The sequence below is a fragment of the Cottoperca gobio genome, chromosome 21 (genome assembly GCF_900634415.1).
Source record: "Cottoperca gobio chromosome 21, fCotGob3.1, whole genome shotgun sequence".
Lineage (NCBI taxonomy): Eukaryota > Metazoa > Chordata > Actinopteri > Perciformes > Bovichtidae > Cottoperca > Cottoperca gobio.
Genome location: NC_041375.1, coordinates 6,129,758 through 6,150,123, shown reverse-complemented (window position 1 = coordinate 6,150,123; position 20,366 = coordinate 6,129,758). Strand labels below are relative to the sequence as shown.

The 20,366-nt window shown below is 39.2% G+C and overlaps 1 protein-coding gene and 1 long non-coding RNA gene across 2 annotated transcripts; both read left to right on the top strand.

The window, feature by feature from the left end:
- Window positions 1–1,176: 1,176 nt before the first annotated feature.
- On the top strand, window positions 1,177–1,977 carry lrrc3 (leucine rich repeat containing 3). The gene has a single exon (XM_029459534.1). It carries the CDS (start codon window positions 1,177–1,179, stop codon window positions 1,975–1,977), a length of 801 nt encoding a protein of 266 aa, XP_029315394.1.
- A 5,769-nt stretch (window positions 1,978–7,746) lies between these two features.
- Window positions 7,747–10,112, top strand: LOC115026663 (uncharacterized). The gene is made up of 3 exons (XR_003834307.1): window positions 7,747–7,798; window positions 7,954–8,024; window positions 8,146–10,112. It is a non-coding gene; the product is annotated as an uncharacterized LOC115026663 (long non-coding RNA).
- Window positions 10,113–20,366: the final 10,254 nt, after the last annotated feature.

The following is a 20,366-nucleotide window of genomic DNA, read 5'->3' as shown; positions in this document are numbered from 1 at the left end:
TCCTGCTGAGCTCAGACAGATGAGAACGTGCAGGGGCTTATTTAAGACTGTTTTTGTATGTGTGTGTGTGTGTGTGTGTGTGTGTGTGTGTGTGTGTGTGTGTGTGTGTGTGTGGCCTCAAGCTATGAGGCCTTTGCCAACTACAAACGAAAAAAAAGAAATAAAAAAGAGAAGAAGACACCTGCTGTATGGGGTAGATGACCTCGAACACAGCGAGGGGTTTATGGTGTGATCTGTTTAGCCCACCAGAGGGTGCGCAGTCCTAAAGCGATGATCCTCGTGCAGGACCGATGGAGTCATTTCAGAGCCCGCAGCTATTCTTACCATGAGCCTGTGAATGAGAGACCTGCTTGAAAGGAGATAACCGTGTAAATGTTCCTCATTGTTTGGACTCAAAGGCAGATGAGCTGTTTTATTGTTTCTTTTTATCCAGCTATGAAATAATGTAATTGATATTGATATGCACTGAAGTGCTCTTGCATCAGAGGATAATTTCATGTTACGCTTATAGTAGACAATGCAGAACAAAATAATTTTTTACTAATTGAATGAAACAATGCTGGCGATCACCCAGGAGGAGTGTACCTCCTGGTTTATGAGATTTGCTGAAATGGATTTTTCTCTATAATCACATTACTCATTTTGTAAACACTGTGGGAATAGCATTTACTCAGCTCAATTTGGGAAGACAGAGGCATTTGCCAGTGCACTTAGAGAAGAGTCTGGATGATTGCCATGCTATTGCCATCTTCAGTTGCACTGAAAAACGAATACTTTGTTATTTTCGGTTTAAGAATAAAACTATCCTCTTTGTTTCTTTCAGTGCGCAACATGCCATGCTGATTCCAGTGTCACTTGCCCCGCTCCGAACTCTGAAGTTTTCAACGTCGTCACAATAGACCTGAGATTAACAGTTCCCTGCCGGAATATGCTCAGTGAGCAGCTACATTTTTGGACAAGCCCTTTTGAAATCTATTTCAAAAGGTTCTATAAAACTCTATCAAATCAATTTTGAAGTTTCATCTCTAGATACGTCCTTATGCTGGTTTGAATAAACTGATAATTTTGTCATTTTGAAAGCTAATGAAGCTGCAGTCAACTTCATTTAATGCCAAGAACCGGGCGGAACTATGATTGCTTTTGCCTGAAAGGACTTTTGGGAGGTCGCTGCTGAATATGCATGAAGTAGCAGGGCCTGATATGTCCTGGAAATCCCCTCTCTTTGATGGCTTTGCCCTCTTATGGGGCATTCTCTTTGGATTATTCATTGTAAGTGCACCAGTGATGACTTGTCCCACGAGCTGCCACTGCATAGAGAAGAGTGGCATGACTGTGGTCCAATGTATGTCCCGAAACTTGGAAAACATACCACCAGATCTTCCAAGAGATACTGTTGTCCTACTTTTGGCATCCAACCACATCACCCACATCCCTAACCACGCCTTTAAGGAACTGCACTATCTTCAGGAGCTGGACCTGTCTAACAATGACATTGAAACGGTGGACCTCGGAGCTTTTCAAGGCGTTTCTGACAGCCTCCTTGTTCTGGATCTATCAAACAATCGCATCCAAAGTGTCCCCAAAGAGGCATTTGCGCGCCTACGAGCCAAAATCAGCCTCTCGAACAACCCGTGGCACTGTGAGTGCGCGCTGCAGGAGGTGCTGAGGGAATTGCGGCTGGACCCCGAGACAGTGAACGAGGTGATCTGCCACACTGCGGTGCAGGAGGAATATGCGGGCAAACCAGTAATCCAGGTGCTGGACTCAGGGATCAACTTCTGCAACTTTCACCACAAGACCACCGACGTGGCCATGTTCGTCACCATGTTCGGATGGTTCACCATGGTGATCGCGTACGTCATCTACTATGTGAGACACAATCAGGAGGATGCTAGGAGGCACCTGGAGTACCTCAAGTCACTGCCGAGCAGCTCTCAGATCAGCAAGGACTTTGACACCATCAGCACTGTTCTCTAGCAGGACCGCATGCGGCTCAGGAGATGTAGCGTGAAAGCGCGTGGTGACGGTCAATATGTGAGTAAATGTGCGGTTATGTGCAACATGACTAAAAAGCTGTTGCAAACTGGTGTTTCTGAGCACATTATTTGAGGTAATTCAGTGACAAAATGAGTTGTATTGATTTTTCAGCCCCAGAAATGATCTTTTTTATTGCTATTGCAAAAACATTATTTTAATTTGATTAAATATGATGAAATCTGGCTCTACAGCCGGACAGGGAAACATTGATAGCAAAAAATAAACAAAATGCTCACATTTCCACGAGTGATGATAGATCTAGACCGGAGAGATGGATGTTCCCTCTCTCGTGTCGATCCACAGTGTGATTGAATTTGGACTGAGATGAATGAGAAGCACGACTGTGTCCCTGAGTTACTTTGTATTGATTGATTTATGTTGCTTGTGTCACACTGTCACGGTAAAGACACTTTTACAAGACTTTGGCTTGGTGTTAACATCCAGTTTGCATAACACATGCATAACCGCCCTGCCTTCAGTGAACCTTGATGATACTACTGACCCACAAAATAAGGTTACTCTGTGCAAACACTGCATTATGTCAGAGAACATTTATTCAAACAAGGAAAAGCTGCCACACACTTGCAGCTCTGACAGGGTTTTGGTACATACCAAAAATGATCCAAAGAAGTGTTTCAGCATCACATGCCAAGGTTATGAAAGGAAAGAAGAATATTAACATATCGACTTTATAACCAGGCGATATTCCTGCATTGAAGGCTCTGTGTGCTCTGCTTACCATACTATGTGATGACATAGAGGTATATGGGTGAACACAAAACAACTTGTTTTCCTGCTACAAACTGTCATATCTGTCAATATATGAACCCTCCTAATTCTTGAAGATCTCAACAATATTTTAGGATTTTTGGACATATTATCGCCTAAATAGTTAGTCATGGTTAACGTAACAGCAAACAATGGCCTGTTTACACAACAGCAGACCTGCAGCAAAATGATTCTCTCATTGAAGTTGAGTTGTAAGTTTGATGTTCACCAACTATTTAATTGTGTTTTGGGGGAAAACATCTTGCGAGTTTTTGACTTTGCTCACTGGTCTGTCTGGTTTGTGTTCAAGGTAGTGCACATTAGATTTATCAGAGCTTATCAGTGCCGACACACACGTCTCCCAAATATCAACACCTTTCATGTGGACCTGCATGTCAAGCAAGTTGATTCATCTTCTGTCAGCAGGCAGGTTTCAAACAGGGATGAAAAAAGACATTTAACATGATCTCATGCATCTCATACAATAAATAGCACGTCACCTTTAAGGACATTTGGTAGGTCGGGTCACATATTTTAGGCTTTTCGCTTGTCATTTAACGACGTTTTCATTCCCAACTTCACACATGGAGGTACGTCACAGTTTTAAACACATGGTTGATGTTGTGAATTCAAATACAATTATTTGGTTAGGTGTAGGAAAAGGTCAAGGTTTGGGTTAAATATTTATTACGTAAATACACAACATAACATTTTGGTTTCACGCGGGACAGAGTAGCACTCTTCTTGGTGAATGTTTGACTCGCCCAGCCACCTTGTACTTTCTCGCTCTTTCTTCTACGTCACTGGACTTCCGGAGCACTTGCTCTGAACATCTAATATTGCTGTGTGCAGTGAAATGACTCCCCCAAAAGCAAAACATGCCTACTGTTAACACGCTAAAGGACTTAAGAAATTGGTGTGTTACTCATACGCCATTCGGTCAGAGCAGGCTGAAATGTTACACAAGCCATGCAAACGTATCCAAACGACTCAAGTGGGGGCTGTAAAAAGAAAAGAGCTTAAAGGGGCTAAAAGCTCATATTTCAGAGATAACTCAGTCTTTTGATTCAATGTTAAAGCCCTTTGATAACCTCATACAAACGCTGTACTCTGGGAGGAAGGTTAGAAATCTCAACTGCAGTCTGCTGTAGATGTCATGGTGGTTTGATAAACACAAACTAAAACATGTATGGTAACATTATTGTTTTCTTTTGTTTTTGGTGTTTTTTATTGTCTTTGTTTACTATAAACAAAAAATGCATATAAGGTTGGGCCGATGGACTACGCGATCATCCATCACCTGAACCCAACATAGTTATGTTCACACAAACTACGGGTTTGCCGTGGCGCAAATGGCATTCATTACGTGACAATTGTCATTAACAGCAGTGCGCAGACTGATTTTGTGAGTGCGACTGACCTACGGCCACTACGGCTGTCACTTCATTCCAAAATCAAGTTTAACTAATCCAAAGTAAAAGAAAATGTTTTCAAACTAATTAGAATTATTTACACTGCTGTATCATCCACTAAACTACAGACACACGTTCAGTTGAGCTATCACATTATAACATCTTTGAGGAGTCAATTATAGCACAGGTAATATAAGTCATCACAAATAACTTTTATATAAAAAGTATTGATTAATGCAGCTTTGTACTAGTCATTTTTAGAGCAAATATTGGGGTCCAAAATGACTGTGTGTATTAATGTATTTATGTTGAATGTAAATGTTCAGAATTGTCAAATGTAATTTCTGTTATTTGTGAAGCACAGCGGCAAACCATAAATAGCTAAATTTTACATGCTATAACCATAACTACATTTGATTTGATTGATAACAACATAATTCATGGGTTACTTTGTTGGTTAGGGGTTAATTGTGTCCAAGTGCCTACTGTCTGGTACTCCTACACCATAGCACTGTGCACTAATTTGGACAACTGAGTTTTAAGTCCCCTCCCTGTCCACCCTCTCCATTGTAGAACTCAGTGTGCTACAATCTATGCCTGGCTAGTTTCTGTGTAGGGCTGGGGTAGACATAGAGGTGTTAAAGGTCCAGTGTGTAGGATTAAGTGGCATCTAGCTGTGATGTTGCAGCAACCAACTAAATACCACTCCGCTCACCTCTCCCTTTCCAAGAGTGTAGAGGAACTAGTTGTCTTCAAGTAATGTTAAAATGAATAAAGGCCCTCTATTAGTTAGTCGGGAGAAGAAATCGAAAAAGGCTTCAATGCAGTTATTTGCTATTGCAGCATCTACGCTAAAATGCCTGATGAGATGGATTTTCGGTGACCTTGTGATATCGCGAGAATCCAGCTGCCTTGCAAGGCAAGGTTTGTCCATTCTGGGCTAGTGTAGAAACATGGCGGTTCATTCTAAGCTAATGAAAACAACAATTAATACTTTCAAGTACTTGTAACCTAATGAAGACATAGCTATGATTATTATATTATATTTCTGCCAATAAATCCTCCCAAATCCTACATACTGGTCCTTTAAAGCCCAATTGCCCAGATGGATGTATCTTTGCAAAAAAAGATAAGAACAAGTACCAAAAGACAGAAAAGTTTTAGAAAGTAAGTGTTACTGTTAATTTACTGCATCTGTCCTGATGTGGTGATTCCCACTCATCTAGTAGTTCAAATGGGGTGGTGATGGCCAACTGGTGTAGTGGTACACCAGAAGGTTGTGCGTTCAATACCAGGCTGCCACCATTGTACCCCTGAGCAAGGTACGTAACCCTGAGTTGCTCCAGGGAGACTGTCCCTGTAGTTAGTTCACTGTAAGTAATGTAATGTAAAAGCAGGTTTAAATAAACACATTTGCAACTAATACTTGACCTTCTCTAAGTAGATTTTATATTTTTTTTATTTTATCATTTATTTTTTTTATTTTATTTTATTTTATTTTATTTTATTTTATTTTATTTTATTTTATTTTATTTTATTTTATTTTATTTTATTTTATTTTATTTTATTTATTTTTTTATTTTTTTATTTTTTTTATTTTTTTTATTTATTTATTTATTTATTTATTTATTTATTTATTTATTTTTTATTATTTGTATTGTTGCATACTGTATTCTCAACTACTACTGTAGGTCTGTGTGTTACAGAAGTGTCTGTCTGTGCAGGTTTGACCTGTCATATAACATGTTTGTTCTGGCCAATGTGTACACAACTTTTACAATCTAAAGGAAAGCACATGCTATCTGTGTTGTTATTTTGTAAAATAAGCTAAACCCATGTCAAAGTGTTTGGATGTCTTTAAGAACTTGTATTTGTTCAATGTCTCTTCTTCATCTGTAGAAGAATTGTTCTACGAGCTGTGTATTTCTGTGATAGAAATGAAAGGGCTCCAATGATTCTGTTTGTATCAATTTTTCTATCTGTTTAGGTAAATACTGTGTGTTTGTTTTATTTCATGGATTTCATGGACACCTTACCAGCATTTGAAAATAAAAAATATTTTCCAGGACCCTTCAGTCTCATCACATTTTGTATTTGCGTTCGGCCTACAATAGAGTATTTTCTGAAGAACGACTTTATAAATGTATACAGTAGATATGATCACCTGCATATCTTTCCTGTCACTAGCCTCTCAAGGCTTCTGTATAGAACAAAGTGTCCTGACATTACTATGATAAATAACTCCCAAACCAAAGCAATAAGCTTTTGGCTTATCTAGCCAGTAGTGTGAGTGCACAGTGCAGATCGATGAAAGACTCATTACTGAAAGAAACTTGTGCCTGCTGCATCAACTTTAACCTCTTAAGAGGTGGGCGAATCTACCCGAAAATACCTACAAACGAAACGAAAGCTGCTCTTCAACCATTTGCACCAGCTGCATGATTTTGGTCTCATTCAAAAGATAACTCTCTTTGTTCTTGTGAAACAGTGAAGAATCACTCCAAGTGCTTCTGGTACTGAGTAATAGTGGTCTGAATATACTGGATTTGAAGAAAATACACTCCGCCTGAATTTCTTTGTTGAAAAAGATGTCTGAAGATGGTATAGCTGGTAGTCCCGAGCTGAAATACACAATAGAAACATAGAACCAAGTGTTATCAAATTCAAATTTCAAATTTCAGATAACAAGGATAAAAACTTAACTTAAACTTAACATGCTGTGCATTTGGAGATATAATATTTATTAATAAAATATTATTTGTATTGCTCATAGATAACTCTTATATACCCATATTCCCTGTTGGTAGTAATGTCACAGAGTAAGTGAAGTATAAACACATTTTATAATATTGTTATGGTTTTTTTGTATTTTCTTCTGAACTTGAATATAATAAATATAATTTTGAAAAAACAAAAAAATTATAGGATATGACGTACAATTTCGTTGTCTACAATACACGATACGCGCGTCACTGGGAGGCTGGGTAGCTGGTGGCTCAGCCTGTAAACAAAGGAAGAGGGCTGGTACTTCCTTATCAAGTTGACACTCATTGGCTCATGAAGGTTGTAGATAAGCCATGGAAGCTTCGATTGGCTCAAATTAAGTGTCAATCTAACGCTAAGAGTCCGCCCTACATCCAGGAAGGGACTGAACCGTGATTAGTGCTCGAGATATTACGTTTAGACAGTTTATATTCACAAAATGTAAAAAATCAATCAGCTAATTTCACAGATTGCAACAGCTGTTCATGGGCTTTTATCGATGTGACGATGTTCACGGTGGATATATTTTTTACCGGAAAACAACATGTGGACATTTGGCAATGGCGCAGGAGCGTTTTTTTTTATATTGCTGAAAAGAGGATATTTATGGGCTCAAAGTTATGATTTGGATTTTGAGTGTACTTGCTAGTTTGAGGAGCTGATTGTACCTGCTGTTGTGATTTTCATCTCAAAATCTAAATAGACGAGATTGTAAGCTTTCCAAAAAAATGAAAAATAAATAACACATCCAGCATGATGGAATGTACACAACACATGGCACAATAAAACTCCTGCTGGGCCCGCCAGCTGTCCACACGGTAAGAGGTTTTAAAGGCCAATGTTACTAACATTTTGTGACTAACTGTAACAATGATCTGAATCGGTGATTCCTAAACCTAAAGCTCTACGTTGTTTATTGTTGTGGCTGTTATTCTAGCTCAACGTTGAATCATCTTTTTTCTTCTTTATCAAGTGTTCGGAGTTTCTGTGGTGGTAACTGTTGGCAGTATGCTTTTTATAGCAGGAGTGTGAGTCGAGCAGAAAGTGAGAAATCCATTTCATTTTTTATGATATTATTTGCAGAGCTATACTTAGTAGTCTCAATTTCTAACACAAATGCAGAGACAAACATTCATCCATTTATCCATTTTCCTCTACTTTTCAGTCTCCTGGTTGCGGCTGCAGCAGTCTCTGTACAGTAGCTGAGATGTCCCTGTCCCCATGCACAATCATCAGTGTCTTCTTCTCCAACTCTATCGCCAGACAAGAATGTCTATGTTAGACGATTCTCCAAAAATCTGCATTTTGTCCAATGTTTTTAAGTCTTGTTTTTTTACAATATCTGCACATGGCAACTATGGTGTAGTTTAGGTAAGGGAAATGTAATAATAAGATTGTAATTAAATCACTTCTCATTGTTGATAGTCTCAAAAGATAGAAGGTGTTAACCCTCATCTCAATTCACTCCAGTGCAGGGACTCAGCAATGCTTGTGTAATAGTTATAAGTGCTCTTCAGGTTTTCCTATGTTATATTTTTTCTCTTAGTCGTCTTATTATTCTCTTGCCATGCTACATTACTATGCTTTTGTGTTGCTCCCATGGAGCACATATTCTATTTTCCTTTTCTGTTGATTAACACGTAGAACGAAGCACCTGGCTGGAATGTGAACCATTCGGTCGCCTTCCTTTGTTCATCCTGGGTGTTTGCCCTTTGCACCATTAGTTTATTGCAATATCATTCACATTATAATTAAAGACCTTCACAATTCTTATGAGGAAGACAAGAGAAGGCGGATGTCATTCCTTCTTGTTCGGAAGCCAAAGGGTTGATCTGCCAAAATATTCACTGCGTGTCGGGGACCCAAAATGGTGCTGGTCCTCAATGTGATGTCTTTTCGAAAGTTTGGAAAGTTTCCAAAGTTATCAAAAAATATCAGGCTGAATGTAAGATTCCTCCTAAACATCATATAGAATATAAATGACAGTGTAGAGTTATATGATTTTGATCTGATTGATTGCAAATGTATTTGCTAACTTGCATTAAAAATGCATGATACAAACTGAAAAGACAAGGGCCTTAACAAAGCATCTGCATTTTTACCTATATGTGCAGCCCGGTCTCATTTCCAGGTCATCAAATACTAACATGTTATGTTATGTTAGGCTTTCAACTAACTCCAATATAAACCCAATGTTAGACCTCAGAGTAAGTTCTCCGGAGATCAGGTGAGTCAAGTCACAGGTTAGGTCAAGTCGAGTCAAGTCCTAAGTTAAGGCCAGTCAAGTCCAAAGTCAAGTCACTTCCGCCAATTAATTGTATTTGTATTATAATTATTGCTATTCAGTGAAATAAATGAAATTAAAAAAAGGAAAACATTTTAAAAGCTAATTTATTGATACATTTCTTGTCAATCCAAAAAACATATTTCCTCCCCATTCATTTTAAACAGTGAAATACTGACAGCTAGACTACAACATTATCAAATAAAAGACCATAGACATAGTCCATAGTCTACCACGTAGCATCGCAAGACGTTTAGTCATCCAGTAATACAAAAATGTCGGTCCAAGTGTGCCCTTGCATTTTTTATATTTAACTATAATTTAAACTGAAAACATTAAATGCACACAGACAAGTCATTCAAGTCATCATGTCAAGTCACAAGTCTTTAACTTCCAAGTCCAAGTGGAGTCTCAAGTTATTTATTTTCTGTCACGTCAAGTTGCAAGTCAGACTTGAGTCATTCCAAGTCACAATGACTGGAGTCCATATCTCTGCTATGCTGAGTTTAACATCAGGTAATATTGGGATGGAAACATCATCAAGACTTTTTTAACCACTCTGGGACCAAAAATGTAGAGTACAGTGGATTTAACAAGAGTAATGAGAGAAGTGCAGGCAGGAAAACCAAAACAAGAGACTGAGAGACGATAAAATGCACCATAGTTAAGTAATCAATCTCTGTTTGTAAATACGAGCGATCACTTTCACGTTTTATCGAAGTAGCCATTCGATGAATTGTTCATATAGAAACACTGATTGTTGCAGCTTTAACAAAATGGTAACAATAGTTTTAAAGCTGATCCAAGACTAAAGATTTGTGATAGCTTTGGCTTTATTCAGGTTTGCACTTGAAAAACTTCTATGCAACTTTTCACATAGAATGTCTTGATGTCTTGTCATTTAAGGCCAGTGTAAAGGTTTGTCCACCTTCACACTGGCCTTAAATGACAATACCATTTATGACAGTTTGGATTGTCCTGAATTATTCCTGGCTGTAACCTTTCCTGCAGTTCAACAACCTAACACTCTCAGATTTGGACAGTTTGAGCCATTTGGAGTGCATGGGGAGCAGGTGGCAGAGAGAAGGCGAAGGAAGGTCACAGTTTGAATCTCTGGAATGGTGAATTTGTCTTGCTGCATCAAAGTGTCCTTAAACAAAGCAATAACTGACCACATGCTTTATTTATATTGGAATGCGAATCATTTCATCTTGTTAATATTAATGACTTTTGAATAGTGTATGTGCGTCTCCAGTTGCATGAATGCTATTGATCTGTATTCTCAGAGAAGTATGGTTTTTGTGCAAGCCTTGCAATCGCCTCAAAAAATAAAAAGCATTTTAACACAAATGATTGACTTATTATTTCAGTATCAAAGGCTCAGCCTCCAAGCAGTCACTTTCTCCCTGCAGAGATTAATGGGAGGCTATTAAGTGTGTGTCAACGTATTCCAAATATGACTCCAGACTTAATCAACTCGAGACTTTTAATAACTTGATGTCAGAAACTGACAAGCAGTGCAGTGAAGTAAATCCGATTTTCAGTTTAGCCAATATAGAGGGTGACCTGCTTCAGAGCAATGTTTAGTGCCTTGTAAACATAATATAATAAAGGATAATCAAATGTCTCCAATGAATTATTCTGAACCTGTTAAGATTCCAATAGCTACTGTAGTGAAGACAAAGGGTCCAGACTCACATTCTGGCACAGACTTGGACTTCTGTTCTCCGACATTAGTCAATGGGTTTCTAAATGGGGACATATAGATCTGTGGTATTCTGCCAGGCTAGCAGACGTGGGGGGAGATCAAAGTAAAGGGTGTAGTGACTGAAGCATTAATCACTGCACCCTTTATCATACAAAGTATGTTTGTATAAATGGAATTTACATTCTTTATGGAGGAATAAGAAATTGACCATGTTCACTGGCAACATTTTGTGCAGGAAGTGTGGTGTTCTTATATTACTGTCAAGTTGTTCAGAGGAGGTTGGAGGGAAATCGCACGTCAATTTGTTTCAAATGTTACAGTTAGGCTACTGAAACACTAAATACACTCAAGCTGTAATGCTCCGTTGCTGCCTTTGACAATGTTGGAGCAATAATTGGTTCATACTAATAGAATGTTGTATTGTACCAATTGTTATACCTTTCTAGATCATGCATACCGTGCAACAATATAGCACGAGCATGACAATGGCGGACTTCACCACTAACAATTAAAAAATACTATATAGAGAAGTAGTTACTGAATGTAAACACATTGAATGGCTCGTGCAGATAACAATGCTGACCATAAATAGTATAAAAACAAGAGAATAAAGACAGGTGATTCTTGAGTGTTGAGTGTTTTTAGTAGTCAATTAAATTATTTCATCACAGTATTCACTCTAGGCTTTTAAGATAGCGTTGTGTTTTTATTTGATAAACAAAGTTTGTCTCGAGGGATGTAAAAAGCCTCACAGACTGATAGACAAGATTTGGGCTGACATATAAAATTGCACCTTATTCAGGGTTGCTCAAGGCACACTCTTATTATTCTTGGGATGACATTGCACCATCTCCTCCATGATACACAAATGTTTTTTTCAACTCAATTATGTATTTCTGTTCACCCCGAGGCAAGTTGTAGATAGATAGTGTTGGCTTGGACCGTCTCTATGTCTCAGACGTACGTCCCTGTCTTAACTTGTACTTGTACTCTTTCTCCTCACTCTAAATGATACCTTCCAGTAATTAGAAATTTATTGTATGACAGTCTTCATATAGCTGTTTTATATGCATGGTCGGGACCGGCAGCAGCTTAGGAACAAGAAGCCTAAGGATGTGTACTGTGGAAGCTTTTTCAGTTCTGTTGATTCACTTGTTAGGAATTAATCAAGTTTTGATGAAAATATGCAGGATTATAACGTTATTCCATATATCTTTGTATTTTTATGAATTGATAAATGTTATGATAATATTACTTACTTACTTTTGCCAAATATGCCAATGAATGAGCTGAACAATAATTAGATGTCATACATTTATTGACCATGCACCCAAAGCTTGTGTCCTTTTAACATTGTAGCACCATGGCAACCTGTAGCTACACACATCTATCATGTATTCATATCTTTACCATGTCACGTGTGACAAGACATTGTTAGCAGTGGAGGAGGGTATGTGATGTTCAAAGGATGTATGGATCGATAAGGGTCTCTCATAGGTAATGCCATTGTCTCCTGTCTGAGATGTAGTGGTACCTCATCAGGGCCTCAAAGCTATCTTTGGTACACGGGGACAAAAGAAACCAACATGGTCATTGATTGAGAACAACGACAGGACCTATGGCCAGTAGCAGCCAGTGTTTTTCTCTGTCAAAGTGACCTTGTTGACGTTCTCATTAAATGTTACTGCTGGGTTTTCCACATGCAAAAAATAACAAATCTTAGAAATGTTACCTACGCATCCTTGAAGTAGTGCGGCCTCGTAAGAAAGACTCAGCAGCGTTAGCTTCTGTTGTCTCTCTTTGGCTCTTTACTATGAAGCACTATTAGACCATATGTTACACACATTTCCAAATTCCACACGGTAATTATCTTTGTACCTTTACCTGTGGGAATTTTCCAAGTGTAGCTTTTAAATACATAATGCATGTTTAAGAGAGATATATTTCCATGGATGTCGTGTGCCTTTTATTCAAAACCAATCAATACGAAACAATGAGGAATGCCACAATACTATACAAATATGTATGCAAGATGTATTGATAATCATGATACATCAGAAGCAGATATAATGTATAATGCATTAATCCAGCCAAACCAATTGCCCTAGGTGCACGACAAATTTGAAAATAGTAGTCAGATATTGGACTTTACTTTATGTGTGTGTGTGTGTGTGTGTGTGTGTGTGTGTGTGCGTGTGCGTGTGTGTTGACACGGCATCACTCCCTCTTCAATACCTTAGTCCAAAGGTCTTATCCTCTGACTGGCCACTTGAAGCCATCTCAGACTCTTAACCTTCATTAATAAAGCTGTACTTTGAAATCCTTAGTGTACTTCATCTGCTACAGATACACTTGTGTCAGAATGTTTCAACCAAACTTCTTGACATATCCGGAAACAGCAGTCCAGAAACAACGCAGTGCTGACTCTGGTTAATTCAGACCTGTCAACAATATTCAATATATGAACAACATTCATAGGGACTATTTCTGCCTCAGGAGCTCACTGTTGAATGAACACTGTGCAGCTTCATGTGCTACTGGGACTGAAGAGAAAGGTTTCTGTTGAGTTTTTCACATCATTTACCATAAAAGTCCACTCACCTCCATTGTATTAGGATGGCAGCAGAAATCTCAGAGACGGACATACACTTCCTGTTTTAATTGCCAGCACATACAGTATTGAGTGATCTGTACATGTGGTCCCCTCCACACAGTGACGTTAAACTGGGTGAGTGACTAACCTGGCGAGACAATGTTCCATCCATCCATTCATCGTCCACCGCTTATCCGGGATCGGGTCGCGGGGGCAGCAGCTCCAGTAAGGAACCCCAAACTTCCCTTCACCGGGCCACATCCTCCAGCTCCGACTGGGGGATCCCGAGACGTTCCAAGGCCAGTGAAGAGATATAATCTCTCCACCGAGTCCTGGGTCTTCCCCGGGGTCTCCTCCCAGCTGGACGTGCCTGGAACACCTCCCTAGGGAGGCGCCCAGGTGGCATCCTTACTAGATGCCCGAACCACCTCAACTGGCTCCTTTCAACGTAAAGGAGCAGCGGCTCTACTCCGAGTCTCTCACGGATGGCTGAGCTTCTCACCCTATCTCTAAGGGAGACGCCAGCCACCCGTCTGAGAAAACCCATTTCGGCCGCTTGTACCCGTGATCTCGTTCTTTCGGTCATGACCCAGCCTTCATGACCATCGGTGAGGGTAGGAACGAAGATCGACAATGTTCCTTTTTATCAAATTTCTATCAGATTGCAATACATCCCAACAGCTGTCGGGCTCTTTCAAAGGCAGTGTGCCCGCTTCGCATCACGGCAATTTTCATCAATTTATGGCAGCACACCCTGTTGACACACTCTGTTAGTGATAGATCAGAGTCAAGGCAGTGCCTGCAAATTACACTTGAGGGGAGGGGGGGTCTATCTGAATAGTCCCTTCTCAGTCAAGCATATTTTATTATACTATGGCAAACCAAAGACATTCTTTGTGAGACAGACTTAATTAGAGCTTTCGCTTCAATGCTCTTCAATGATTTAAAAAAATGTGATTGAAGCATTAGATTATCCTGAGTCTGTATGCAAATTGGTAAATGGAAGACAGTTGAAGAGAATCACATTAGATCTGCTGACAGTTCAAGTTCATGGGTCATGGTCATTTATGGTGTCCAGACAATTGAATGCTTTTCCTTTGTTTCTTATTATCATCCTAAAAATGACAAGTCACAGTGGCAGACATACTTCACTTTATTGATTGGTTGGAGAAAAGGACAACAATCCCCAGAGAAAAATGATAATGATTTGGTCTTCTCTCGTCTCAGTGACCATGGTGATTACTCCTAAGTGTTGCTGTGACAGCGGTATTGATTTTCCCTGATATTCATCATCCAAACACCTCTGTGCTTCATGCGAGATGGAAATGCTCAACTCCTTTAAGGACCTTAACAATGCATGGAGATTTTTAGATGTCCTGATTGCAAGGATATACAGTACACATAGAACACTTTCTTTTGTCTATCTACATTATTATTTGTAACTCTTAAAAACTCGCTGTAGATCTTTGTTTCATGAAATATGCTCATAAAATTCCACATAGCATTATAACATTGACCCTGATACAACCATGGTACAAAGTCCTTCGAATTGTATTCCTAGGAAATTTTTCCACAGCAGCAGGGCCACAGGCCGCAGGAATTTGAAAACAGAATCTAGTGCAACAAAGCACAAGCTTCAAGGTGACTAAACATAATGTTTGTCACATCATTTATCGCTCACAACATTGTGGTATGAAACAGAGAGGAATCAATAAAACACAGATATAGTTGATTAATTATTATTTTGTTGCGCAACAAAAAACAATAATGTGAACACTACTTGCTTCCAAGCATAACCATGTAGAGTCCCAACTGACAAAGAGAATCTAAACCTTATATACATGCGAGTTGCTATAAATAAACGCACAGACTTTGTCATACATTAAACCACATGACATTGCCCCAGGATCATGACACAAAGGTTATCTATTCTAGATGTGATGGTCACTTCCTCATGACCATTGAGGGATCCCCTTAACTGCCTTAGGGCATGGATCTCATGTCAAAACATATGCACATATGGTATGGATCATAACAGAAGTACTATTGTAAACTTAATGAATAAGACATTGTTCATTATAGTTTATCTTAACACTAGCATAACATGGACATGTTTGTGACAGGGCTCCCAGCTAAACGCAAAGCAGTGATGAATCTTGACCAAATGTGCCAGCTTCCCAAGCTAAAGTCAAGACAAGAAAATATGAGGAGGCATATATCAATCAGTCATATATCAATATCAATCAGTAACCTGTACAGTCTGTAAAGCACACTGAGACAAATGTATAATTTGTGATATTGGGCTATACAAATACATTTGATTTGATTTGATATCACCTTCACCAGTACAACGGTGGGTAACGAGGAGAGACCACAGTGTGGTGTGTGTCTGAAAACACTAGCTTGTGACAGTTTGAAACCGAACAAGTTAAGACGCCACTTGGAGACAACACATCCAGGGCACAAAGACAAACCAGTTGACTTTCTTCAGAAAAAAGCTCATGAACTGTCGCGCACAGCAGAGTCCCTTTACTGAAGCTGCATCTGTGCCTTCAAATGCTCAACTCGCCTCATTATTGCTACAGAGTTGCTCAGTGGAAAAAGCTGCACACTATAGCGGAATAATTAATACTTCCCTCGTAGTGGGGGTGGGGGGGGGGGGGGGGGGTTGGGCGCGGAAATATTCCTATCTACAAAACGGGGGCCCTAGAGAAAAAGTTTGGGAACCACTACCTTAGCAGAAGAATAACCACCAAGACAATAAGACACAAAGTGGTTGTTAATATTCAATACATCAGACGTTCAATTGGACTCATCCCTGCCAGTGACTGGATTTCCAGCTCTGGAGAAGATGACGCTCACCACACGCTTGACATCTTATTACTTGGCAGGAGCTTTCTTGAAATACTGATTCAAACGAAAAGGCTTCAATCTGTAAATCTCTGCTTTGGTATCATGTCTGGTAGGAGCTCTACAGTGTATAGTATTGAATATAGATGTGCGCAATTGCTGCTATAATCATATACAGATAAAAAAAACTTGAGACATGGCTAATGCAAATGCAGCGATCAGAGCACATTTCAGCAAAATAACACTGGCTTCTTGGGACTAAGGTAACGTAATAGTATACTTCTGGTAGTTCAATACCTTTGTGAATGAATATTTGATTTAAAGGATAAGGCTGGTGATGCTTTATGCCTATTGGCAATACACCCCATCTAAAGACCCACATTTTCCGGACTATTGGGGTTTCAGAATAAAGGGCCATTGGAACAATTGCCAATCCCCTACACAGTTGGGCAGCATGGAAACTAAAAGCAGTTTCACCTCGATTGGTTTTAATCCTGAGAACACTTGAGTAAACCTGTCCCAGATGATCTGATGCTTTGTAATGTTACTCAGAAATGTATTTAGGCTTGAGACCATTTAGTTTTAGTAATAGGATTTAAAAATCTATCCTTTGACACACAGGAAGCCAGAGCAGTGATTCAAGGAGTGATGTAATGTGCTCTGGCAGCAGCATTTTGGACGAGCTGAAGCGGTCTGATTGATTTTATACTAAAACCTGTGAAGACACCATTACAGTAGTCAAGCCTGTTGAGAATAAATGCATGAACATGTCTTTCTGTATCTTGTTTCAACATAAATCTTTTAGTCCTTACTATGTACAACAGGGAACAAAACGTTCTGTATGGTTTCCCCAGACCAGCCGGATGAACCTGCACAATAGGAAGACAGACAATCAATGTTATTTGGGAATGTTTTGTTATTAGTGGTTGCGTGTACCATCTGCGATGAAAAACTGAAAAAATGGGCCATTTGGGTTTGTGTTTGTGTAAACATTGTACGCCCGAGCTGTCAACTGTCACATATTGATGTAATATTACCCCATGTTAGCCACAACAAGTGTGAAAACATATTTTAATGACAGTATGTCCACTCATTTTGCAATCAAATTAAAGCATGTGATGCGTAGCGAGTGGCTCGGTTTGAAGCAATACCGTCCTGTGCAGCATCTGCAGCTGACCCCTTTCTCTGTCCCATTTGGCACATTGCCTGTCATTTCAAAAAGTGAAACCAAGAGATTTGTGTCACAACAAAACTCTGTTAGTGTTTCCTGGTAAAAGGAAGATCAATCTTACCATACACATGGGAGGATTTATTGAGCTAACTCCTCAACCTTGAAGTGATAAAAATAGGGACGAGCACTTACAGAGTCCCAAGTTCTAACCAATAAAGAAAGGGGATATGTCTGTGCTGCCCTGTTTTCCCTCTGGCAAGATGAGTAGCTCGTGACACGTGCATATGTCAGATATGGCCTCTGCTGTGTCTGTGGAGGTAGTTCAGCAGTAAAAACACACCTACAGTACTTTGCTTCTACTTTGGGGCTAGGGACTTGGAATGGAATCTGCAGTAAGTCATTTTGTTAGTTTAACTTTCTTACTGAAAAAATAATGAGAGCACAGGGAACTATTATTGTAGCCATGGGTAAGCCTCTTAACACCGTCCAATTATAGACACAGCTGACAAATCTATTTCCAAATAAAATGAACACATTACAGTAAATACTGTGAACTGTGAAAGCAATGTGACTCTGGGGTGAAGCATAACACTTCTATTACTAAATCAGAGAAGCTCATTGTCCCTTTTGTATCTGCCCTGGGAAAATATACCCAGATTATTGTCCTGGTTACTGAATTGGAGACTGGACTGTTTATAACATCAACTCCACAAGTGTATAGTATATTATGTCTAGAGATTAGCTCAGACAGATCAAGTCTGGAGCTGTATTTTTATGTTAGGAGCCCAAAGTGGCTTTAGAGAGAGAAAAAACTTTATATCAAGACCACAATTTACTAATTTGTGCGCATGACATTTTTACCTAAATTTATTTTATTATTCGTGGGCACAAAGTCATCCATTCCAGCCATCATGTCATTCCAGTGCATACGGTACCAGTGAAGGTCTGGTCGTTCATACTGATTGCGGTCACAGTGGCTCCAAGAACGGGCTTCATCTCTTCCAAAGTCTTGCTCAGTTGTAAGACTACTATACTTTTTGGAAAACTGATTGACAGCTGTGATTAACAGCTGATCTGAGCCAATCATTGCAATGCGGCCTGTGCAACCCTGTCCACGTTGTCACAAAATCTTGGAAGGCGCTCGGCTCGACGCTCAGAAGCATTCAACAGGTTTAAGATACTTGTCCTTGGTTCGATATAGTCTCTTTAATCAAACTTTACTTTAGCTTGTCGATGTTGAAAACACTTGCTTTGCAAGGAATTATTGTTTGTAAAAGACAGCGAGGATATTGAGAGTTTGTGGATTTTATCGTCAGCAATATGCTGACTTGGAGATATCGGTGTACTGCACTTCATGCTTCAGGGAGAAAGGCTGATCTGTTGGGATGGCTCTACTTATATAAATCAAAACGTGGGAAAACATTTAATTATTTTTTTTCTGTCTGTGGCCAGTCACAGGCTTTGTATTTATGTGATGTAATAAGAATAAAATAAGGATAGCAACATTTTAAATGGCGGTCAAATCAAATTTGATTGATACCACTTTGCTATATTACTGCCCTCATGCTATTTGTGTATGTACAGGGTACCAGTGGTGTAGCTAGGCCTATTTTAGGTGGGCTTCAGCTATAACGCTATACAGATATTTTAAAATATTGTTTCCAAATCGCCCCAAAACTCCCTTTCATACTTTACAATGTAATCTACCGGGCACTAAGACCCTGGGGGAGGGGAGAGATGGCTCAGAGTAAATCAAGGGCGCTTGGACCCTGGGGAAAAGGGTGTCCCCAAGGTCCCCGTACATAGACTGTACGGGTGTAGCAGAGCTTTGATGTCATGATAGATATCTGTAACTTCTGACGAGTCATGCTAGAGACGAGAGGTTGACATTTTGGAAGATGCACTGTGTGAAATTGTAAAACGTTATTAATATGTGTTAGCTCCTTAACTTTTAATAACTCTAGGAAAGGGAAAAGTGTAGTAACATTAGGTCTTCTATGTTTGTTGGTGTACTGTCAGTAGTCAATAGTAACTGGCTAGCTACAGAACAGCTAACAGCTAATAGTTTTCACTATGGAAAACAATTGTAAGCAGAAAAGAGTGAATAGCTATTCTAACTATAATAACAATATAACATAACATAATCTGCCAATGTTCATTGATCAGATGGATATATATATATATATATATATATATATATATATATATATATATATATATATATATATATATATATAAGAAGAGTCCTAATGAAAGGTGCAGCTCTGCCACAGGGAAGCAGCAGCAAAGAACAAGTGATTGTGGAGCCAATGGAGGTTAGTTCAGGTCTAGAAGTAAATGAGCATTTTTTTAATTAAAGTCCTGTAATAGGCCACAGTACTAGCTACATAAATCATTAATGAAAACACAAAGCTGAAGTTCCAGAGAATAAGGCATTTGTTTAAGTGACAGTGAACACACTTACACCAGACATGTCACCAGTTTGTATTTTGAACATAACGTTTGGATGTCATGAAATATACTTCAGTGTCTCGGCCAGTTAATAAATCATTGTTTACACTTATTTTAAAGGGTCATGCAGAAGGAGAGGCAGATATATTTTTCATATTAGTGTTGAGAGTTGTGCCCCCTCCCCTTACCAAGACGACAAAGTTATATTAGATCTAGCATCTTCATGTTGCTCTCAAAGTGCACCAGATGCATACAATTCACTTTAAAATGTTAAAACAATTCTGCCCGGGGGAGCATGCCCCCGGACCCCCCTAGAAGATGTGAAGTCC